At 36.0% G+C, this 26628-nt stretch overlaps 1 protein-coding gene across 22 annotated transcripts in view; it reads right to left on the bottom strand.

Annotated features, from left to right (window-relative positions):
• Positions 1-26628, bottom strand: part of GPHN (gephyrin) — a 567900-nt gene that overhangs the window by 422537 nt on the left and 118735 nt on the right. For all 22 annotated transcript variants that reach the window (XM_021098013.1, XM_021098018.1, XM_021098005.1 and 19 more), the window contains 1 exon segment: positions 24743-24821. In XM_021098013.1, the coding sequence (XP_020953672.1) occupies positions 24743-24821 (79 nt within the window).

The raw sequence follows: 26628 nt of genomic DNA, 5'->3' as shown, positions 1-26628 counted from the left end.
TTGAAACATCTTTGAAATATAATGTTAAATAAGAACAACAGGAAAAAGATTATACATTTATTTATATGTGTACATTTTGCTGGAATGTATATTGCATATATACATGTATATCTACATATGTAAGTATAAATATACAGGCATATTTGTGTATGTACCCATGCTGTGTGCACGCATGCACATGTGCACATCATTGGCTAGACAGAGTGGGGCGGAAGCCTTGTATGTATGCATACCCATTGATAGCCTCGTGAGCACATATCACATAGTACCAAAAAAATTGAGGTGATAACATCTGAGAAATAATGAAAAACTTTAAGTGAATATTTTTTCAATTATAAGATAAATAATTAAATGCAAAAACAATAGCAGAAGTGCATAGTTAGGAAAAGAAGTAAAAAATTTCAGGCCAGAGAGTCCAGAAGAGTAAAAAAGCAATAGTTTAAGTACAAATATATATATAAGTCAAATTACAATGAAAAAATGAATCCAAAATAAGAACCAACATGCCTACATAAATTACTATCATATTTTTTCCATAAATCTAAATTCAATCTAAAATTGATTGAATTTTAATTGAAAAATTATCTAACTTCTCCTTCTATCTGAAAAGTCTAGTATTTGTGGCAAAAAAATAATACTAGTTGAATTTACATTAGCTAACTGTCTCTCCCTTTGAAAGTTTACATTTACTTCCAAATAAACCTCATTCTCTTACATCCTCCCATAAAGAAAAATAGAGTATTATATAGCTCTCTGGTTTAGCAGATAAAGAATTTTTCAGGGTTTCTTTCAGAGAATTGCTCCATTTGTAACTGTAGATTAAATGTCCATGGCAAAGACAAGTTCAGGAGGCTCCTTTGTTATCTATCATCTTAGACTGAATTTCAGAAACCCTTAAGGGATAGTTACATTGTCAAGACCCAGCCCTTAGTGCACTAAACCAATGCTGTTGTCCAAAACATCAACATAGAAGCTTTCTGATTGCAGTACTTACCATGGACAAACCAAATCTATAGCTACACACAAAGGAATTCCCTCTGAAAGAAATCCAAAAACTAGTTAAGCAAATCCCACACATCAGACAAACAAGAAAATAACATATTACCCACAATGACACGCCCTAGACTACTAAAAGCCTCTAAAAATAAAGATGGCAGCTTGGGCTATTACAAAGATTTCGGCGAAAACCAAAAGATTGGTCTGGCCTGATTGATAAGGTTCATCATCTAAATAAGACCATTCCATCAAATCAGGAGTGGGAGCTATTTTTATCTAATGCACTGAAAGTAGCACAGAGAGTCAAAGATAATGAAACAAACAAGAAAACAAAACCAGAAGAATATGTTCCAAACAAAAGAATAAAGTAAAACTCTAGAAACAGACTGATGAAATTAGGATAAGTGACATATCTGATAAAGAGTTTCAAATAATGCCAATAAAGAAACTCTCCAAGATCAGGAGAACAGTGAATGAAAAAAGAATTTCAATAGAAAGACAGAAATTAGAAAATACCCCCCCCCAAAAAAAAAAAAAGATCACAGAGCTAAAGAATACAAAAAAACTGAAATGAAAAATTCAATAGAGAAGCTCAACAATAGACTGGATCAAGTAGAAGAAAGGATAAACTTGAATACAGGGCAGCAGAATTCATGCAATCAGAGGAGAAAAAAAGAAAAGACAATGAAAGAGTGAAAATAAGGAATTTTGGGGATATCAAGTGGACCCAAATACACATCACAGAGGTCTAGAAGAAAAAGAAAAAGGCACAGAAAACTTTTTCAAAGAAGTAACGGCTAAAGAAGTCAGCAACCTTGAGAAAGAAGACATTCAGATGTAAGATGATCCTAGAGGAGGAGTTCTTGCTGTGTCACAATGGGATTGGTGGCATCTTTGGAGCACTGGGATTCAAGTTCCATCCCCGGGGCTAGCACAGTGGGCTAAGGATCTGGCATTGCCAGAGCTTAGGTTGCAGCTTAGGTCACAACTGCAGCTTGGATCTGATCCCTGGCCTGGGAATTCCATATGCCATGGGCCAGTCAAAAAGAAGAAAGATTCTATAAGAATCTACAGTGTCAAAAGTTAAGACAAGGAGAGCAAAGGTCAAAATTAGTAGAAAGAAAAAAATAACAATCATCAGAGCAGATATAAACGAAATAAAGACAAATAAAAAGACAACAGAAAAGGTCAAAGTAACTAAGACCTGACTCACTGAAAAGATAAACAAAACAGGTAATCCTTTAGCTAGATCATCAAGTAAAGGAGCGAACTCAAAATCAGAAATGAAAAGATGATACAACTAATACTAGAGAGACATAAAGGATCATAAGAGACTACGATGAACAATTAGAAGCCAACAAATACAACAACCTGGAAGAAATGGATATATTCCTAGAATTGTTCAACTTAGGAAAACTGAATGATGAGGAAATAGAAAATCCGAACAGGCTGGTTACTAGTAAGGAGACTGAATCAGTAATCAAAAAACTGCTCAAGAGGGAGTTCCTATAGTGAGTGGCTCAGTGGGTTACAAACTCAACTAGTATCCATGAAGATGCGGGTTTGATCCCTGGTCTCGCTCAGTGGGTTAAAGATCTGGTGTTGCCATGAGCTGTGGTGTAGGTTGCAGACACAGCTGGGATCCAGCGTTGCTCTGGCTGTGGAGTAGACTGGCAGCTGCAGCTCTGATTTGACCCCTAGCTTAGCAACTTCCACATGCCACAAGTCTGGCCCTAAAAAGAGCAAAACCAAAAAACAAACCAAAAAAAAAAAGCCTCCCAAATAAACAAAAGTTTACATTAAAAAAAATTATTAGGGGAGTTCCCGTCGTGGCGCAGTGGTTAACGAATCCGACTAGGAACCATGAGGTTGCGGGTTCGGTCCCTGCCCTTGCTCAGTGGGTTAACGATCCGGCGTTGCCGTGAGCTGTGGTGTAGGTTGCAGACGCGGCTCGGATCCCGATTGCTGTGGCTCTGGCGTAGGCCGGTGGCTACAGCTCCGATTCAACCCCTAGCCTGGGAACCTCCATATGCCGTGGGAGCGGCCCAAGAAATAGCAACAACAACAACAACAACAGACAAAAAGACAAAAAGACCAAAAAAAAAAAAATTATTAGAATATAGTTCACACAAAGTTGTGTTAATCTGGTACACAGCAAAGTAAATCAGCCATACACACAGACATATCTGTTCCTTTTCAGAGTCTTTTGCCTAACAAGTTGCCCCATAGTACTAGTCTCCTGTTGCACACAGCAGGTCCCCAGCACCTGTCCATTCCACATACATCAGTGTGCACATATCCATCCAAACCCCATAATTTACCCTCCCCCGCAACATTTCCCCTTGGTAAACACAAGTCTGGTCTTGAAATCATTGAGTTTGTTTCTGCTTTCTAAGTTCTACTGCACCATTTCTACTAGATTCCACATACTAATGATCTCACATGATACCTGTCCTTCTCCATTTGACCCACTTTACTTAGTAAAATTTCCAGATTCATTCATGTTTCTCTGAATTGCATCATTTTGTGCTTTTTTATGGCTGAGTAATATTTTATTGTACACATGTACCCCATCTTCTTTATTCAATCCTCTTTCATTGGACATCTCAGTTGTTTCCATGTCTTGGCCACTGTAAACAGTACTTCAATCTACACTGGAGCACACGTACCTTTCTGAATTATGGGTTTTTTTGGATATATGTCCAGGAGGAGGATGGCTGAATCATATGGTCATTCTATATTTAGATTTTTAAGGAAACTCCACACCATTATCCACAGTGGCCACACTAGCCCACATTCCCACCAACAGCATAGAAGGGAGTACTCCTCTACACACCCTCTCCATCAGCTACAGATGTCTGAATGCTTTTATGGACACCCTTTGCATTTGCTTACTTGGCTCTATTCATTTCTAAATCCACAGTGCTGTTTTTGGACTACACCAGGCAATACCATATCAGCTCTGTATAACTTAGAATTCTAGGTTTTGCATATATTTCATTTTGCAGCTAGATGTCTGCATATTACTACTTCCTGATGTTACAATATAGCTTCATATTTAATTTAGGCACAGAAACCAAAAATCAATCTTACCTAGCTAATCTATTTAGAGCGGGGTCTTTTAAACAACAGTTCAAGATTACTCAATTTCTAAATTTTAATATTTTACTGTTCAAAAAGTTTTTCATCTTTAGCTTTTCCAATTTTATTTTTACTGCTTTTCTCTAAGCTCTTATCATCTCGTTGTGCCTAAACTTTTTTAAAAAGAGTTAATGCCAATCCTTCTGGAAAAGATATCTGTACCCCCATGTTCCCTGCAGCATATTTACAACTTCCAAGATATAACAACCTAAGTGTCCACTGATGGATGAACAGATAAAGAAAATTTTGTATATATATACCGCAGAATAGTGTATAATAGCCATAAAAATGAGTAAAATATTGGCATTTGTGAAACATGGATGGACCTGCAGGGCACTATGCTAAGTGAAATAAACTGGAGAGAGAAAGACAAATATTGTATGATTTCACCTATGTATGGAATCAAATTTATAATGGTACAGTCATTGTGGAAAATAGTGGCGGTTCTTCAAAAAGTTAAAATAATCATAAATTCCAGCATTTTCACTTCTGGGTATATATCCAAAATAATTGAAGGTAGGGTCTTGAAGAGATATATGTAAACCAATGTTCATACCAGCATAATTCACAAGAGCTTAAATGTGGAAGTAATCTAAGTATCCAGTGAAAAATTAACTGGTAAACAAAATGTGGTATGTGCATACAATGGAATGTACTTTAGCCCTAAAAATGAATGAAATCCTGACCCATGATGAATGACATACATGAACTCTGAAGATTATGCTACGTGAAATAAGCTAGTCAAAAAGGAAGTAGTATGATTCTACTTATATGAGCTTTCTGGAGTAGTCAAATGCAAGAAGACAGGAGAAAAATGTTGGTTGCCAGGAGCAATTACTGGGAATTAGAAACAGAATGAAAGTTAGTGTTTAAAATGTACAGAGTTTCATTTGGAGAAGATGAAGACATCCTAGAAATAGATGTTGGTGACAATTTCACAATACAATGTACTTATTACCACTGAATAATACACTTAAAAATTGTTATGATGGTAAATTTCATTGTATTTTATGACCACACAAAAAAGTTGGGAGGAAAGGGCAAGTGATCAGCCACCTCAGAAAACATTTTTGGCACTTCCTTAAAATGTTAAAACATGAAGCTACCTATATGAGCCAGCAATTCCACTCCCTGATATACACTAAAAAGAAAACATACTTCCATGAAAAGCCTTTACAACAAATGTTCATAGTAGCAGTATCCATAATACCAAACAGTGAGAAAATTCCAATGCCCATTTACTGGTTAGGGATATATCCATAGGGATATATCCATACAATAAAATATTTAGCAATAAAAAATTCCAATGCCCATTTACTGGTTAGGGTTAGGGTTAGGGTTAACAAAACATGATATATCCATACAATAAAATATGTAGCAATAAAAATGATGTATTGACATATGCTACAAAATAATGACTTTGAAAATACTATGCTCAGTGAAAGAAGCCATTCACAAAAGAAACATATTTACATATTTATGCAAATTATCCCAAAAGGCAAATATATAGAGATAATCAATAGATTAATAGCTGCCTAGAACAGGTAGACTGGGGAGTGGTTTCTGGAGCAATGAAAATATTCTTAAAAATTGATAGTGGTGATGATTGCACAACTTTGTGAATATAATAAAAACAAAGTGTACACTTTAAATGGGTGACTTATATGACATATGAGTTCAATCTCGATAAAGAATAATGGATCTGATCAGGCTCCCTATATCACACCATCCCTCAAAAGAGGTTAAATTCACAAAGAATTTGAAAATTGTAACAAACATGATTTCAGCAAGTCTCACCCTCTTTAATGAGAGCCAGATCCAAAAAAAAACACTGTGTTCAATTCTTGTCATTACACAAAAAGGTACCACTGAAAAACTACAGCTATTCTGGATGGATTTATCAAATCCAATTATCTTGACTAAGTCACTAATGTGAATAAATCAATAAAATAACTAAATTTAAAAGTTGTAAAAAATAATAAATGGTCTAATTTTACCCTTTTCGGAATGTAAAATACTTTAGCAGAATGCACAGTTGAGCTTTAGACTACACCATTTTAGGAGTATAACATTTTCCTAAGCCACTGGCCTTCATAAAGGTATTCTAGCCCTGGGGGAGATGGATTAAGATGGTGGAATAGAAGGACTGGAGCTCAACTTCTCTCCTAAAAACAACAAGATTACAACCAAAGGCTGAGCAACACTCAAGTGAATGGACAGGAAATTTTCAAAAAGATATCCTACATCAAAAGACAAAGAGGAGGCCACATCAAGAGGTAGGAGCAGCAATTTCATGACATAAGCAACCCCATACCTCCTGTGTGGGAAGCCCACAGACTGGAAAGGAACTGTATCACAGAGATTCACCTACAGGAGTGAGAGTTCTGAGCCCCACATCAAGGCCCCATATCTAGGGATCTGGCATTGGGAGAAAGAACCCCTGGAGCATCTGGCATTGAAGGCCAGTAGGGCTTGTGTACAGGAGCTCCACTGGACTGGGAGAAATGGAGAACTGATTCTTAAAAGGCGCACACAGACATTCATGTGCACTGGGTCTGAGGGCAAAGCAAAGAACCCATAGGAATCGGGGTCGGACCTGACTGCAGTTCTTGGAGGATCTCTTGGGAAAACAGTGGGTGGATGTGGCTCATTGTGGGGGTCAGGGCACTGGAGACAAAGCTCTCCAGAATATTCACACACTCATCAGCGTGTGTTCTCTGGAGGTGCCCATTTTGGGAAAATCTGGCCCACCCATCAGTGCTGAGATGCCCCAGACCAAAAAACAATCCAGGTGGGATCACAGCCCTACCCATCAGTAAACAGGCTGCCTAGAGACCACCCAGATACACAGCTGCCTCTAACCTCATTCAGAGACAAAGCCCCACCCACCAGAGGGACAGGAATCAGCCCCACCTACCAGTGGGCAGACACCAGTCCCTCCCATCAGGAGCTCTACAGCAAGCCCCCAGACAAGCTTCAGCCACAAGGGGGGCAGACACCAGAAGTGAGAGAGGCTACAACTCTATTGTCTGTAAAAAGGACAGCACACCAAAAACCTATAAAAATGAAAAGACAGAGAACTATAACTCAGATAAGGAGAAAGAAAAAACTCCAGAAAAAGAGCTAAGTTATCAGGAGATTCTCAGCCTCCAGGAAAAAGACTTTAGACTGTTGATGCTGAAGATGATGTAAGACATTGGAAATAGGCTGGAGGCAAAGATGGATAACTTACAGGAAATCCTGATAAAAGAAATACAATATTTAAAACATAAGCAAGCAGAGATGCAAAACACAATAACCGAAATAAAAAATTCAGTAGAAGCAACTAACAGCAGAATACAGGAGAGTCAGAAGAATAAATAAGCGAGGTGGAGGACAGACTAGTGTAAATCACTGATGTGGAACAGTAAAGAGAAAAAAGATTGAAAAGAAATCAAGAGAGTCTCAGAGGACTCTGGGACAATGATAAACGCACCAACATCCATATTACAGGGGTGCCAGAAGTAGAACAGAGAGAGAGAAAGGGACAGAAACAATATTTGACGGGTAATAGATGAAAACTTCCCTAACATGGGAAAGGAACCACTCACTCAAATCCAGGAAGGACAACTGAGCACCATATAAGATAAACCCAAGGAGGAACACCTGGAGACACATAAATATCAAACTGCCCAAAATTAAAGACAAAGAGTAAATACTGAAAGCAACTAGGGAAAAGAAACAAATAACATACAAGGCAACCCTGATAAAGTTATCAGTAGATTTTTCAGCAGAAACTCTACAGGCCAGAAGGGGGCTGCATGATATACTTAATGTGATAAAAGGAAAAAACCTCCAACCAAGATTACTTTATCCAGCAAGACTCTCATTCAGATTTGAAGAAGAAACCAAAATCTTACACATAAGCAAAAGCTAAGAGAATTCAGCAACACTAAACCAGCCTTACAACAAATACTAAAGGAACTTCTCTAGGCAGAAAAGATAGCAACAGGAAACAAAAATACTACAAATGACAAGCATATAGCAATATAGAAAGAAGGACTCACCAGTAAAGAAGGATCATATATATATAGTAAAGATAGGAAATCATCCATGCACAATTATACTACCAAAATCAGAAACCATGAGAAGAGTAGGGTACAATGCAGGACAATGTAGATGCACTTAAAATTAAGAGACCAACATCTAAAACAATCTCATATAATGTATAGACTCCTATATCAAAACTTCAGGGTACCTCAAACAAGAAATCTACAACTAATACACAAACAAATAAGAAAAGTCAAATCAAAGATACCACTAATGATAATCATCAAACCACCAAAGGAGAGAACAAGAGAAGGGAAGAAAAGAGAAACAAAACCAAATCCAAAGCAATTAATAAAATGGCAATAAGACTACACATATCAATAATTACCTTGAATGTTAATGGACTAAACGCCCCAATCAAAAGATATAAAGTGGTTGAATGGATACACAAAAAAGACCCATATGTATGCTGTCTTCGAGAGACCCACTTCACTTCTAGGGACACACAGAAATTGAAAGTGAGACAATGGAAGAAAATATTCTATGCAAACAGAAATCAAAAGAAATCTGGAGTAGCAATACTCGTATCAGATAAAATAGACCTTAAAATGAAGAATATTCTAAGAGACAAGGAAGGACACCATATAATGATCAAAGGGTCAATCCAGGAAGAAGACATAATGATTGTAAATATCTATGCACCCAAAATAGGATCGCCACAATACATAAGGCAACTGCTAACAACCTTAAAAGGAGAAATCAACAATATACAATAATAGTGAGGGATATTAACATCCCACTTACAGCAATGGTCAGATCATCCAGACAGAAAATCAGTAATTCAAAATTGATCAAAATCAATTCACAGGCCCTGAATGAAGCATTAGACCACATGGACTTAATACATAATTATAGGATACTCCATTCAAAAGCAATAGAATACACATTCTTCTCAAGTACACATGGACCATTCTCTAAGACTGGTCACATCCTGGGCTACAAATCCAACCTTGGTAACTTTAAGAAAACTGAAATCATATCAAGTATCTTTTCCGACCACAACGCTATATGACTAGAAATCAACCAGAAGAAAAAAAACTGCAAAAAAACACAAACATCTGGACCCTAAACAATATGCTACTAAACAGCCAATGGATTGCTGAAGAAATCAAAGAGGAAATTAAAAAATACCTAGCAGCAAATGACAACAAAGACACAACACTCCAAAACCTATGGGATGCAGCAAAAGCTGTTCTAAGAGGAAACTTTATAGCAATACAAGCCCACCTCAGGAAATAAGAAAAAGCTCAAATAAACAACCTAACTTTCCATCTAAAGCAGCTAGAGAGAGAAGAAGACAAGGCCTAAAGTTAGTAGAAGGAAAGAAATCATGAAGATCAGAGCAGAAATCAATGAAATAGAAATGAAGAAAACCATAGAAAAGATCAATGAAATGAAAAGCTGGTTCTTTGAAAAGATTAACAAAATTGATAAACCCTTAGCCACAATTATCAAGAAAAAAAGAGAGAGGACTCAAATCAATAAAATTAGAAATGAAAAAGGAGAAGTAACAACGGACATCACAGAAATACAAAGGATCATAAGAGACTACTATATACAACTATACGCCAATAAAACAGAAAACCTAGAAGAAATGGACAAATTCTTAGAAAAGTACAATCTTCCAGAGAGCAAATTTTTGTATTAAACACAAATTTAGGTCTGTTTAATGTTCAAATCAGAACTGCGTTTTGCCAATGTATGGTCACTATACACTGAGTCTGTAACTCTCTTACTCTCTCCATCATCCATTCTTAAATTTGGTCACTAAATCACACATTCATTCCTTCATTCATCTATTTAAGGACCATGTCTGGTTGAGTCTACTGTGGTATGTGGAAGCAATATGAGATTAAACATGAATAGTCTATACCCTTAAGGAAGTTATAACCTATTGAGAAATGCAGACAGTACATACACAGACAATCACAATATAGTGTGAAAAGCATGACAGGAGCTTGGGCAACATATAGGAGGAGCAAATGGAGATCACAGAAGATTCCAGGAGGAAAAAACCCAAGCTCAATCAAGCTCAACTGGGCTTCTTTCCTAAATGGATTATCTTAATTTAAAAAGTAGGCTTCCTTTTAAATTTAACTTCATTTAATTTATCTCAGAGGGTAAAAAAGAGTTTAGGGTAATTATCATCTACTACACTGACAAGGAAAGGAGCAACAAGGGCTGGTCTCAAGTAAACTTGCTGCTTAAGAGTCCAATATTATGGAAATTTTCCCAGCTGGGTAGAGGTAATGTAATTCCCATAATCTTTCAAAGAAGAATGTTTTAAAATTTTTAGCTCTCAAAACATCTAGGAAAAAAAAAAAAAAAAGGTATCTTCCAGCTTTTCTTTTGTTATTTTCCTCCTAATTTAGGCTGAGTCACAGGCAGGTGTTTCTTAGGAAACTCATTAGGAAAGCATATTTATTCAGACATTTGGTTAGCACGCTTCTTTACCTGCCTATTTGTCTTCCCAACCCACAGCCAACAATTTTCCACTAAAAAACCCACAGAGAAATACATATATAGGACTCAACTGTCATTATTTCATGGATGTGTTTCATTTGCAGGATGAAATCTCACTTTCAATCTCCAGGTCTCACTTTTCAGATACCAACATAAACCAAAACCAAAGGAAACAAAAATTCTGTTCCTCCTCCTAATAAAAATTGAGAAAAAATATATGTATAAAAGGCTATGGTGAGATGGGATTAAGATGGCGGAATACAAGGACTGGAGCTCAACTTCTCTCCTAAAAACAACAAAACTCATGACTAAAGGCTGAGCATTCTTCACCCAAATGGACTGCAAACCTTAAAAAAGATACCCTACTCCAGAAGAAAGAGGAGGCCACATCAAGAGGTAGGAAGGGCAATTTCGTGATATAAACAACCCCATACCTCTGGGGTGGGAAGCCCCACAGACTGAAAACTAACTGGTTCACAGAGACTCACCTACAGGAGTAAGAGTTCTGAGCCCCATATCAAACTCTCACATGTGGGGACCTGACACTGGTAGAAAGAGCCCCTGGAGCATCTGGTATTGAAGGCCACTGGGGCTTGTGTGCAGGAGCTCCAAGTGACTGGGGGAAACGGAGACCCCATTCTTAAAAGGCGCACACGGACTCTCACATGCACTGGGTACCAGGGCAGAGTGATGTTTCCATAGGAATCTGGGTCAAACCTGACTGCAGTTCTTGGAGGACATCCTGGGAAAACAGGGTGAATGTGGCTTGTTGTGAGGGATGGACATTGAAAGCAAAGCTCTCAGGAATATTCAGCAGGTGCCTTTCTCTGGAGGTGGTCACTTTGGGAAAATCTGGCCCCACCTGTCACTCAGCTGCTGAGAAGCCCCAGGGCAAACAACAACCCAGGTGGGATCACAGCCCCACCCCTCAGGTAAACAGGCTACCTAAAGACCCCTCAGGCACACAGCTGCCTCTAATCCCATCCAGAGACTAAGCCCCACCCACCAGAGGGATTGGAATCAGCTCCACCTACCAGGGGGCAGGCATCAGCCCCTCCCATCAGGAAGCCTTCAGCAAGCCCCCATACTGACTTCAGCCACAGCGGGCAGACACCACAAGTAAGAGAGGCTACAACTCTATTATCTGTAAAGAGGTCACCACACCAAAAACCTATAATAATGAAAAGACAGACAACTATAACTCAGAGAGGGAGAAAGGGAAACCCCCAGAAAAACAGCTAAGCAATGAGGAGATTCTCAGCATCCAGGAAAAAGCCTTTAGACTGTTGATGCTATAGATGATGCAAGACATTAGAAATAAACTGGAGGCAAAGATGGATAACTTACAGGAAACACTGAGCAAAGAGATACAAGATATAAAACTTAAACAAGAAGAGATGCAAAACACAATAACTGAAATAAAAAATTCCCTAGAAGCAGCTAACAGCAGAATACAGGAGGCAGAAGAACAAATAGGAGAAGTGGCGGACAGACTAGTGGAAATTACGGACGCGGTAAAGAAAAGAGAAAAAAGATTGAAAAGAAATCAAGAGAGTCTCCAAGAACTTTGGGACAACGTTAAATGCACCAATGTCTGTACTATAAGGGTGCCAGAAGGAGAAGAGAGAGAGAAGGGGACAGAAAAAATATTCCACGAGATAATTGCCGAAAACTTCCCTAACATGGAAAAGAATCACTCACTCAAACCCAGGAAGCACAACGAGTACCATATAATATAAACCCAAGGAGGAACACCCCGAGACACATATTAACCAAATTGACCAAAATTAAAGACAGAGAAAATCTTGAAAGCAGCTAGGGAAAAGAAACAAATAACATACAAGGGAACCTCAATAAGGTTATCAGCAGATTTTTGAGCTGAAACTCTGCAGGCCAGAAGGGAGTGGCATGACATACTTAACGTGATGAAAGGAAAAAACCTCCAACCAAGATTACTCTACCCAGCAAGGCTCTCGTTCAGATTTGAAGGAGACATCAAAACCTTCACAGATAATCAAAAGCTGAGAGAATTCAGCAACACTAAATCAGCCTTACAACAAATACTAAAGGAACTTCTCTAGGCAGAAAAGAACAAGAGGAGAAGGAAAGAAAAAAGAGCAACAAAAACAAACCCAAAGCAATTAATAAAATGGCAATGAGAACATACATATCAATAATTTCCTTAGGAGTTCCCGTCATTGCGCACTGGTTAACGAATCCGACTGGGAGCCATGAGGTTTCAGGTTGGATCCCTGGCCTTGCTCAGTGGGTTAAGGATCTGGCATTGCTGTGAGCTGTGGTGTAGGTCACAGACATGGCTTGGATCCCGCATTGCTGTGTGGCTCTGGCATAGGCTGATGGCTACAATTCCGATTCAACCCCTAGCCTCGGAACCTCCATATGCCATGGGAGTGGCCCAAGAAATGGAAAAAAGACAATAATAATAATAATAATAATAATAATAATTTCCTTAAATGTTAATGGACTAAATGCCCCAACCAAAAGACATAGACTGGCTGAACGGATACAAAAACAAGGCCCATATATATGCTGTCTTCAAGAGACCCACTTCACTTCTAGGGACACAGACAAATTGAAAGTGAGAGGATGGGAGAAAATATGTCATGCAAACGGGGATCAAAAGAAACTGGAGTAGTAATACTCATATCAGACAAAATAGACTTTAAAATGAAGACTATTTTAAGGGACAAAGAAGGGCATTACATAATGATCAAAGGATCAATACAAGAAGAAGATAATAAACAATTTTAAATATCTACGCACCCAACACAGGTTCACCACAATGTATGAGGCAACTGCTAACAACCTTAAAAGGACAAATCGACAATAACACAATCATAGTGGGGGACTTCAACACCCCACTTACAGAAATGGACAGAACAACCAGACAGAAAATCAATAAGGAAACACAGGTCCTGAATGATGCTTTAAACCAGATGGACTTAATAGATATTTATAGGACATTCCATCCAAAAGCAACAGAATACACATTCTTCTCAAGTGCACATGGAACATTCTCTAAGATGATCACATCCTGGGCTACAAATCCAACTTTGGTAACTTTAAGAAAATTGAAATCATATCAAGCATCTTTTCCGACTACAACGCTATACAAGTGGAAATCGACAACAAGAAAAATCCGCAAAAAGCACAAGCACGTGGAGACTAAACAACATGCTACTAAACAACCAATGGATCACTGAAGAATCAAAGAGGAAATTAAGGATTGGCAGTTATAGGTCAACATATGCACTAGGATTTATATGCCCTAGTGAACAAGACTATCATCCACCCAGAAGCTTTTATTGTATCTTAGATGGAAGGAATTCAAGTGATCCCCCCTCCTGGAACATGGACTCCAGTGCAACAATCCCAGCAGACAATGGCCTCTCCTCTGCTTGAACACTGCCAAGCAATGGACAAATCTCACCTCATCATACAGACATTCCATTGTTGGACAGTCTTGATTATCTGCCTTTCCTATAATGACTCAGAACCTACTTTCCTGAAGATTTTATTTTATTTTATTTATTTTATTTTCACAGTTCAATTAAGAATGGCAAGACATGGAAACAACCTAAATGTCCATTGAGAGATGGGTGGATTACGAATATGTACATATACACAGTGGAAAACTACAGAGCCATAAAAAACAATGAATAATGCCATTTACAGCAACATGGATGCAGCTAGAGATTCTCATACTAAGCAAAGTCAGTCAGAAAGAGAAAGACAAATACCATATGATATTACTTCTATGTTGAATCTAAAATATGTCACAAATGAACCTATCTACAAAACATAGTCACAGACATAGGAACAGACTTGTGGTTACCAAGGGGGATGGGAGAGGGAGTGGAATGAACTAGGAGTTTGGGGTTAGTAGATGTTAACTATTACATTTAGAATGGATAAGCAATGAGGTCCTACTACATACAGCACAGGGAACTATATTCAATCTCTTGGGATAAAACATGATGGAAGATAGTATAAAAAAAGAATGGGTCACTATGATGTAGAACAGAAATTGACACAACTGTGTAAATCAACTATATTCTAATAAAATGTTTTTTAAAAAAGTCTATGGTGAGAGAAAAATGAAATGATCAAAAATCCTATGCCTATAGGCCAGACAAAAAATATTTTCAAACATTGTAATATCACTTCCTAGGTGGCCAGTGATAAGATGTTCATCTTAACATATTTTTAATACAACTAGCAATACAAATTAAAACCATCTAATATATGGCACAAATGAACCTTTCCACAGAAATGAAAATCATGGACTTGGAGAAGAGAATTGTAGTTGTCGAGGGGGAGAGATTGGGATGGACTGGGAGCTTGGGGTTAATGGATGCAGACAGACTATTGCCTTTGGAAGGGATTATCAATGAGATCCTGCTGTGTAGCACAGGAACTATGTCTAGTCACTTATGATAGAACATGATAATGTGAGAAAAAAGAATGTATACACGTATGTATTAACTGGGTCACCATGCTGTACAGTAGGAAAAAAAATAAAAGGTTAAAAAAAAAAAGTGAAGTCATTGTGCTGAAACTTAGAGTTCTGTATGTCAATATTTAAATAATATTGGAAAAAAATTAAATTAAAAAAATATGACAACAAAACCAAGAAAGCCAAAATTAAGAATGGGATTAGAAAGAGCACAATGTGTCAGGAGGCCCATCACTATGTAGTTTTACAACCTTATGTAAATCACAACTTAGTTGAGCTGTAGTTTTTATATCTCTAAATTGACCTAACCAAAGCAACTGAATATAATTACCATGCAGAAAAGAAAATCTCTAAAATAGTGTGGGCATTAGATCCTAAGATGATGGAAGATGCAGATGGAAACTAGCCAACACCCAGCAAAAAGCAGGTTAGCCAATCATACAACACAAGGATATGAATTCTGCCAATAATCTGAATTAGTCTGAAGCAATTCTTTCCCTGTCACACCTCCAGATTAAAATGCAATCCAGCCAACCCCTAGATTGCAACACTGGGAAACCCTAAGCAGAGGATCCAATTAAACGGAGCCCCAAATCCCGACTCATGGAAATATGTATTGTTTTTAAAAAGTCTGTGGTGGAGTTCCCGTCGTGGCACAGTGGTTAACGAATCCGACTAGGAACCATGAGGTTGCGGGTTCGGTCCCTGCCCTTGCTCAGTGGGTTAACGATCCGGCGTTGCCGTGAGCTGTGGTGTAGGTTGCAGACTCGGCTCGGATCCTGCGTTGCTGTGGCTCTGGCATAGGCCGGTGGCTACAGCTCCGATTCAACCCGTAGCCTGGGAACCTCCATATGCCGCGGGAGCGGCCCAAGAAATAGCAACAACAACAAAAAAAAACCAAAAGACAAAAAAAAAAGACAAAAGACAAAAAAAAAAAAAAAAAAAAAAAAAAAAAAAAGTCTGTGGTAATTTTTTACACAGCAATATAAAACTAATATAAGTAGACAATGCAATCATCCATTTTTTTTCACGCTTACAATCAGTGTCAAATGTATCAATGTGTTCTTCTTTTCTTTTTTTTCAGCTGCACCCACACATATGGAAGTTTCCAAGCCAGGGACTGAATCTGAGCCATAGCTTCAACCTACGCCACAGCTGCGGCAACCCTGGATCCCTAACCCATTGTACCAGGCTGAGGATCAAACCTGCCTCGGATACAATGCCGGATTCTTAACTTGCTGTGTCACAGAGGGTACTGCTCAATGTGTTCTTGATAAATGAAATACAAGGGTAGCGAAATTTTGTTTTAATCACCAGTTTTAACTTCATCTTCGGCCAAACTGGGTTTCTAAAAAGCATAAGATATTCCTGCAGTTTCTATTTATTCTCATAATCAATCAGTCTCTCCCTCTCTCTCTGTTAATTCTTCCTCCTCTCTTTCAATGTTTCCCTCCCTTCCTTCCTTCTACTTTTTTCTTTAACAAAAGCTTCATTTAGAGGATCATATCTTTTTTAAATACTTTCTCAGTGCTCCAATTAAACTTTTATATGCCTCTATAATAATCTTCCTTAGTTAAGATATTATAATGGAATGGTAAATGAGAAAATGTGATTCCTTTTTCCTTTTTACTAATAACAGTAAAGTTTCTCTTTTTATGAAAGAACATATGAAAGAACATGGGGAAGAACATATGAAAGGACATGGAAAAGAACATATGAAAGAACTTATGGAAGAACATGGGAAGGACAGAAATAATTATTCCACCTGCTATCTAGCCAGCTGTAAATTTATAGATTCATCTGAGACATTTCACATTTATAAGTGTGTATAGTATATAAACAGTCAATAATATAAGGAAATAGGGAACAACTATTATCAATTAATTGAATTATGTAGTCCTTTAAAATTACTATAGACATCACTACCAATATCTATCTGAGATAATATGTATACGGAAGCAAAATGATCTATATTAAAGTAATAATAATTCCTAACAATGTAAAACCTCTTCCTTAAATCAACAACTGAGAACCGAACATCCTTAGTTTTATTACTCTTTTTTCTGGGACTACCTTCTCTCTCGTTTCATTTGTGTATCCCACCATTCTGATCACAGGCATCTGTCCCTTGAGTGGTCAGTCAAGATAGTCTATATTCCTGGCAACAGTAATTGGCTGAGGTTTGGGCACATGACAGATTAACAAAATCAGAAATGTTCCATGGGATTTTACCTTTTAGACCTGGAAGTAAAGAGAGCTAGAAGGAAGAGAATTACAGCAAATTAGCAGCCGTCTTGCCGGTTTTATGGAGAAAGCCTGACTCAGGAGTTAGAATAAAGCCAAGAAAAACCAGAGGAGATGATAACAGAGGATGAGAGAAACAAACCCAGTTGCAAATTCCCTAATTCCATTATTTGAGATTCCCACCCTTAACCCAGTTCTTCAAGCTCTTTCTTGTTCCATGAGAAGTACTCTTTAATTACATATGCCAATCAAACTCAAACGAGCTATACCCTGAAAATGAAAGAATCAACTGAAACAATACATTATTTATTTCATTATAAAATTCTAGGAGTTCCCACTCTGGTGTAGTAGGTTACGAATCTGACTGCAGAATCTGGCTTGAGTTCAATCCCGGCCCCATGCAGTGGGTTAAAGTATCTGGTATTGGGAGTTCCTGTTGTGGTGCATCGGAAACGAATCCAGCTAGGAACCGTGAGGTTAATGGTTCGATCCCTGGCCTCACTCAGAGGGCTAAGGATCCAGCATTGCCCTGAGCTGTTGGTGAGGTTACAGAGGCGGTTCGATCCTTTATTGCTGTAGTGTAGGCAGGCGGTTACAGCTCTGATTCGACCCCTAGCCTGGGAACCTCCATATGCCGTGTGTGCAGCCCTAAAAAAGAAAGAAAAATAAATAAATAAATAAAAATTAAAAAATCTGGCATTGCCACAGCTGTGGCTCAGATTCAGTCCCTGGCCTGGAAACTTCCATATGCTGCAGTGTGGCCATAAAAAAAATTCTAATACTGGATTTATCACCTATATACCTCTGAACTGCAGACAATTCAGATATCCATTTTCAATCATATGTTCCTTGGTTACAATAACAACGTCAATTAAACCTCACTGCTGAAGAGCTTAAGATGAACATCTACTAGTAATTTGATTAAATAAATTCTAAAACAAATGAACCCACAAAAAAAGGGTAACAAAATTCTCGAGAATATATGGAATGATGGAAACGAGGGCAAGTCTAAAAACTAAGTAAAATTAAAAGGATTTGCAGTTTTGACATAGAGTAATGCACCGTAATACCACATCACTAGGCTAGATTAAGCTGTTTTGTTCAAATAAGCATTTTATGGACCAATAAACATATAATCCAAAAAGAACTTGATTCTAGATGAAAAAAACTTACAGAGATGTTATTACAAACAAGACAGCTTTGGTATCTGTCTTAGATTTAGCAGAACTATTGGCAGCAGAGCAAAATGAATGATCAATAATGTTTAAAATACTGTCACTGGAAAAATCATTTCCACTTATCTTCTGAGAAACAAGGGCTAACATTATAAAAATTTTTCTATTTTGTTTCATAAATATTAAAAATCTCAAAGATATTCTATAACTGAAATTTAATAAATAGGCCATAAAAAACATTAACTGAAATCATCTACCTGAAAATACAGTATGAGAATTCACAGCTCTATGGAAAATAACCACTTCAAAACCACTGTTTATCCTCTGCTGACTGGCATTTTTAAGAAATTCAATTCACCATAGCAACCTGTCTTAACATCAGCAGATAAGTACAGGCTATATTTAGATATGACTGCTTTCCAGACAGCAATCCTGCCTTTCCTTCATATTTAATGCCATGATCTAAGGGACCAAAATATCATTCAATCAGCTTGTAGTGTGAAGACAAGTATACTCAGGGGGATGAGGCTGTGTTATAGAACCATGAAAAGAAGAGTTTCCACCAAAGGTGATAAGATTTGTAAAGAAGCACATAAAGGTAAATAAAATTTTCATATCAAAGAAATTTACAATGAGATATAACTATTTTGTCCAATTTTATCTTTGCTCTTAAACATGAAATGTTATCAAACACTAATTATAATATCAAAATATATTTCAACTGGTCGGTTTTTGTAATTATTTAATTAGCATGCTGCATTTCCAATCTGGCACCTTCTAACTAAAAAAAGAAAAAAAATTTTTATGCAAAAGAAATCCTTTACAGATCAGGTATAACAAGAGCAGTAGTAATACAAGACAAGTAATAGCATAATGAGGAAGAGTACTGATTAAAATGCTGTTGTTATAAAATTACCATGGATATATTTGTACTTTATTATCTGTGTAATGATAGTGATATTGGAACCCTTGTGCACTGTCAGAGGGAATGTTAACTTAGTGCACTATAGAAATGTGGTATAGAAAACATTATTGCAGTTCTTCAAAAACTTAAAAATAGAATTAACATGTGATACGCAATTTCCACTACTTGGCATTTATCCAAAAGAACTGAAAGCAAGGTTTCAAGGAGACATTTGCATACCAATGTTCATAACAGCATTATTCACAACATACAAAAGGCAGAAGCAACTCTGTCCATCAATGCATGACTAGGTAAACAAAACGTGCTATCTATATATATAATGGAACATCATTCAGCCTTAAAAAGGAAGGAAACTCTGACACATGCTAGAACACAGAGGAACTCCCTTAAGGCTACTGTGTTAACTGAAACAAGTCAGTAACAAAAAGACAAATATTGTATGATTTCACTTATATGAGATCCCTGTAGTATTCCAAAACTACATAAACAGAAAGATAGCTGCCCAGAGGCTGGAAAAAGGGGAAAATAAGGGGTTAATTTTTAATGGGTAATGAGTTGCAATTCTGCAAGATGAAAACTCTATGGATAGGTTGCCACAGTGTATATGTATTTAACATTATTGAACTGTACACTTAAAATTGGGTAAGATGGTATAAAATTTATGTTATGCTTATTTTATCACAATTTTTTAAAAAAGAAAACCACCCAGAATACAGACAAGAAGTATTTCCTCATCCATAACACAATTTATGCAGAATTTAGGATTAACACCTATTTTATTGAACCATCCTTTCTTATGAGTCTCAAGAGGTCATAACCTGGTAAAACCTTTTTTAAAATCTTGACATCACTGAAACAACTGAAAATATACTGAGTACCAAAAAGAAAAACAACAAAGACTGACGTGATTGTCATGTTGTGCAAAATTCTCAAAGAATATAAACTTTCTCTATTTGACTCTAAAAAAATTATTAATATCCTGCAGTATGAATAATATTTCTAGCATTCAGAGATAACTAATTCTTCTATGAATTAAACAATTCTTTCTCTAACTTACAAATCACATATCTCTGATGGACCTAAATTTTTAAGAGCTTCTGCAAATTAAACGAGATACATCCATCTATACCCCACCACACACATAAGCATTATAAACAGTTGTTCAATTTCTGTTTGACCTTTTCATTCTTTTTTTTTCTTTTTTTTTTTTGTCTTTTTGCCATTTCTTGGGCCACTCCCACGGCATATGGAGGTTCCCAGACTAGGGGTCGAATCGGAGCTGTAGCCACCGGCCTACACCAGAGCCACAGCAACGTGGGACACAAGCCACGTCTGCAACCTACACCACAGCTCACAGCAATGACAGATCCTTAACCCACTGAGCAAGGCCAGGGATTGAACCCACAACCTCATGGTTCCTAGTCGGATTCGTTAACCACTGCGCCACGACGGGAACTCCCACCTTTTCATTCTTATGTTGATTCTTAAACACCTTTTAATAACTTCAATAAATGAATCTGAGTTCAAATAATCATCTCTGCTAAACAGTTCTTAAATAAGCAATAAGAAATTAAAGATAAATATGATAATGTATTATATTTCCTCTTTAGCACATAATCAATGGAAATTTGAAAGCATTTTTGAGTACTATTACTATAAAGAACTGAACTAATATATAACTTATATGTTATACACAGTATCTGCTTTGCATAAAATAATCATCGCTCCTCCCTGCATAGGTAACAAGAAAAAGCCATTTTATATTTTTTATGATTTAAATAGTATATGTCCTTTCACTTAAAGAGCAAAAATTAATTATATCACACTAAGAATAATATCTTGTATGAAAATTATATATCACATTAGATACATTTCTAATATTGCAATAATGTCAAGTTAAATTTGACAATACTTTTCAATGTGCCATTGAAGACAAGTAAAACAAGAAGTCTTATAATAAAACTCAAATTGACAAATTATACATACAACAGAGGAGATTGTTCTAAAATATTTAGCCATAAATAGAAGTTATTAAAATAGTTACATTGTTTATTTCAAAATTTAACATGTATGCAAATTATTAATTCAAAGAAACTTTTAGGAACACTCAGCAGCAAAAAGTGAATACTGAGTTCCTTTACTTGGTTTTATATGTAACACCTACAGGCTATGACAAACAAATATTCTTAGAGTAACGACCCAAAAAAGAGAGGTTTTCAGGTATCCCTCCCACTACAACTTTGCCACAAGACACATTCTGCTCTCATTATTACAACAGACCAAAAGTTAGTAATGGGACCAGAAAATCTTGCTAAGGGATTCACAACTTTCTTATTTTACCCCCTCCCATGGCATCTCTCCTTCATCATGCTTATACAACATAGCTGACTCAGTTCATTCAAGCCCAATAATTATTCTTACTACAATGATTTCACTAAAAATCTTGGGTGGTGTACTATACACAGTTTAGACAAACTACAGAGGGTCTACTAAATTATCCCATTAGCTTGACAGATATAAGAGTATGAATGGTCCACTTTTGCTTCTGCCCTCCCTTTTGTTCTCCTCTGAGGCAAACTTCATTCATTCATTCATACACACTAACACATGTGTGTTTGAGCAGGTATGGAATATATGTGACCATTCATACACACACACACACACACACATTCATACATATACACACTAACATGCACACACACACACACAATTTGATTTTATTTCTGTACCTTGTTCATAGGTATTCTATATTTACTCATTTATCTGACTAAGGCACACTACACACCACTCTGAGTGTCAATACTGACCAGATAAGCCTGGGTTCTGCTCAACCTAATTTTTCCTTTTCTCTGCATTTTGTCTTGCTAACAGCATTAGTGATCAAAGCACAGTACTTAATTTTTCTTCACACATTAATGTCTTTTAGTATCAGTAGCTCAAGCAGTTAAATCATAATATAAATCTGCCAGCCATATTAATACATAAAGCATTCATACAGTAGATATACCTTATTCTAATAATATTTTTATTTGGAATATTAAATTAACATATATATACAATTTTAGTAACCTTTGTATAAGTCAAGAGTATTCATCAAATGACGGATTATTGAAGAGATTATTGCAAAAGAGTTATTTCCAACATATTTTTTACTCAATGTTACAACAATTCAACTCCATATAGAACCATAGAGTAGTGTACATGAATTTTAATAATCAAATAGTAAAGAATTATCCCAAGAGTATGGGGAAGAAAAGAGGTAGCTAGTTTAAAAAAAAAAAAAATCCTTACCTATGAGGTATGTACTAAGTGAATTCTGTTACAGAATAACTCACAATAAAATATTTTCCATCATAACAGCTGAAAATAATACATTATTTTTTCCACACCATGCATTTCTTTCCCTAAAGAATTTTACCAAGTAAGAAATCTATCTCAAAAAACAAATGAGTCATTAATGGTACATTTTGACAATTCTAATAAGAAAAAGGTCCTTTCCAAATCCAAGCGTCAAGGGCAAAGACAAATTCTTAACTCAATGAATCTTACATTCATGACTAATGCCAAGAGAACGATGCTAAATTAAGATATCTGCCTACTTTAAAAGAGACTCAGAATTATTTTGTCCATCCATTCCAATAGTGATCTGAGATAAATTTCTCTTAGAATACCAAGATTAAATTAATAATTTAGCAACAGGTTACATAATGAATATTATTTTGTATTCCAGGAAGAAGTACCAAATTATCTCAAAACACTAAAACTCATTATTATAATGTTACTCAAGTATAATTCTCCACAATTTTTATACCATTAAAGTTCATAAGCATATCATAAACACATTTTTCCCATAAAGACTTCATTATAAAGATATATAGTCCTATTGTACCAAAAATATACCTTACAAACAATACAAAAGAATAATTTATTTTATTCATTCATATGGGAGAAACTGTTCAAAGATAATATAAAGTTTTTTCCCATATCCTCATGCATGTTATTCAATATTCATTTACTAGGAATATTTATATCCACATAGAATAATTACACTCTTCATAAAATATTCATAGAACCAAAAAGACAACTTGTCAATTTTCAATGCAATAAAAATCATGGAGAAAGAAATTGATAATCCTTTTGAAGGAGGCAAAGAGAGACATTAACAGAAGAAAAAACTTTAGAGAGTTGGGTTTGGAAAGTCATTTCTGAACTCATTACAATAATAAGTTCATTACAATAATAACTTCAATATTCAATCATTTTTACCATTCTATCTTATAACTACATTTTTAAAAAATGACTTGGAAAATCAATGACCTTCAGTTTCAATACATGCTTATGTTTAATTCCTCACAAAATTCTTAATGAATTACCAATAAAACTTGTGTAAGTATGGATTACATGCGAGGTGGAAGACTAATTTTTTGATATAATATACTTTACTGAATGCATTAAACATCATTGAAGAAAGCATCAGCCAACATTCAATTGTCTTTTCTCTGCTGCCCATCGCTTAATATTGATTATTTTTTTTAATAAAATGTGATCTTACTAGAAGGATATGTTCTTATCCTTCTAGTAAGGATCATGTTCTTACCATGCATGATTTGCAGTTAACGCAAAACTGCAAAAATTAATTCATTAGACAAAAATAGAAAGTGACATTATATTCTGATGTAAATATGTTCTGATAAAGAATGGAACTGACTCATGAGCAAGAACTAAAAGTTGTAATCTATAAAACTCTTCAAAATTGTGTGCTATATACAGCTTTCTAATGTGAAACATTAGAAATACATTATATAGTCAAATATTTTTATTACAAATAATTATTTTACACTTGTAATTATATTTACAAATGATTATAATTATTCAAAAAAGTTTAAAACTGATGTAAACAAATTCAATCTTGACTTCCCAAACAAACCACTAATCATCTTTCCTGCCTCATATCTACTGACCCATTAGTAAGATATCATCAACCATTAGTAGATACTCTTTGAAAGTCAATAATTAATCACATTAGCTCTTCTAAAATATCTTCTATTTCTAAACAAAAACTGTTCCAACACTTCACTTGTTGAAACTATTCAATGTGCTTCACTATGTAACACAAATTTATTAGAAAAAAATAACCATCTTAAATCAGTGGTCAGTTACAACTCTTTAGAAAAAAATCACACCAACTACAAAGTTTTAAATTATACTTAATACTGAAAACCAAATACTCACAAAGAAGGATCTTGTACGAGATCTTTGAGATTTATTCCACTGCGATCTTCTGCAAGATTCCTGAAGCAACTATCACTCACTAAACAGGAAAAGGGGAAAGGAAAATTAATGTTTATTTACATTTCATTTAAATTAGTTACTACTGTCTAAAAGGAATTTTGAAATTAAAATTGATTCTTTGAATAGTTTTTTCCAAATATTAAAAATAACTAATTTAAGTAGAAAATATTGAAATTCAATAACAAGCCAAATAATCTAACCACAAAGACATTATTTAAGTACAATATAAGAGTAAACATGTGGGTCTAATTTTTTTTAATGGCCTCACTCACAGTATATGGAAGTTCCCAGGCTAGGGACTGAATCCAAGCAGTAGTTGCAACCTACTCTGCAGCTGTGGCAATGATGGATCCTTTAAGCCACTTCACCAGGCCGAGGATATAACCTGCATATCCAGAGTGACTGGAGCTGCTGCAGTCGGATTCTTAACCCATCACACCATAGCAGGAAATCCAATTTGGATCTAACTTTTATTCTTAATTTTACAAGACTAATTTACCTGTCTATTGTGGCAAATCACGACTTCCACAACAACCAGGGAAAAAAAAAATAAACTATCTCCCCAAACCACACTTTTAAAGAAAACAGAGTATTAGAAACAAAAAGGATAAACTAGGTGAAAAGTGGTACCTCTTTTTAGGGAAGCTGAGCTTCCTGATTAATTTCATTTTCTGGAGGATTTGCCATTTAGACATAACAATTAGAGAAAAGGATACTACCATGGGAAAGAGAAACCAGCATAGTTCTTGATAGTTCATGGGCTGGCATGACAGATTGGAATCCTATGGAACGCCCCAAAACAGAGTTTTCTTCTGAGAAATTTGCTGAGGGCTAGGACTGCACAAAAAAACTTGGGGGAAGGAGAAGAGAATGGGACACAGAGCAAATTAATGTTTTCTATATAATTGTTGTGATTAGGCATTAAAATCACATTACAGTAGATGAAGCCTACCACTTTCTGTGTAGAATTTCAATAGGTCTCCCCCCAAGATATTTTTCTTCAGTCAAAAGCATCCTATCATCCCTTGAGAGGGAAAATGAGAAAAAGGGGGCAGAAGTCAAATGGTAGAGTAAAACTTCCAAAAAGTTCACAGTATATTAGTACAGAATCACAGCAGAGAAAAATAACTGCAAGACAATAGGTCTGGCTTTTAAGACATTTAACACCAGAGAAAGATTGAGTATATCTAAAGTTGTCACTCAAACCACCCAGCTCAACTTGTAGTTGAGATGATTATTTAGCACTTTATCATTTCTTTCCAATATGATATTGAAAGAAAATAGTATTTACATCCATTTCTATGACCCTATAATAAACAGTATTTGGTATACAATAAAAATTACAAAGTATGGGATAGGGCACAAAATATGACCAACAACCCACTGAAAAAATATTGTATGTGCCAGCCCACAGATTTAGAAGATGAGGGCTTTAAGAAAACTTTTTCAACATAAGTTAAAGAAGATACAGGAAAATGTTCACAACAGATTAAAACAGGAATATTTCAACAGAGAAAATCTATGAAAAATAATCAGTGATGTTGAGCATTGTTTCAAGTGTTTGTTGGCCATCTGTATAACTTCCTTAGAGAGAAATGTCTCTTCAGGTCCTTTGACCATTTTTCAATTGGGTTGTTGGCTTTTTTGCTGTTGAGTTGTATAAGTTGTTTGCATATTTTAGAGATTAAGTCCTTGTCAGTTGCACCATTTGAAACTATTTTCTCCCATTCTGTAAGTTGTCTTTTTGTTTTCTTTTTTATTTCCTTTGCTGTGCAAAAGCTTGTCAGTTTGATTAGGTCCCATTGGTTTATTTTTGCCTTTATTTC

The sequence above is a fragment of the Sus scrofa genome, chromosome 7, assembly GCF_000003025.6.
Source record: "Sus scrofa isolate TJ Tabasco breed Duroc chromosome 7, Sscrofa11.1, whole genome shotgun sequence".
NCBI lineage: Eukaryota > Metazoa > Chordata > Mammalia > Artiodactyla > Suidae > Sus > Sus scrofa.
The sequence above is the reverse complement of the archived record's forward strand: the minus strand, read 5'-3'. Positions and strand labels throughout refer to the sequence as shown.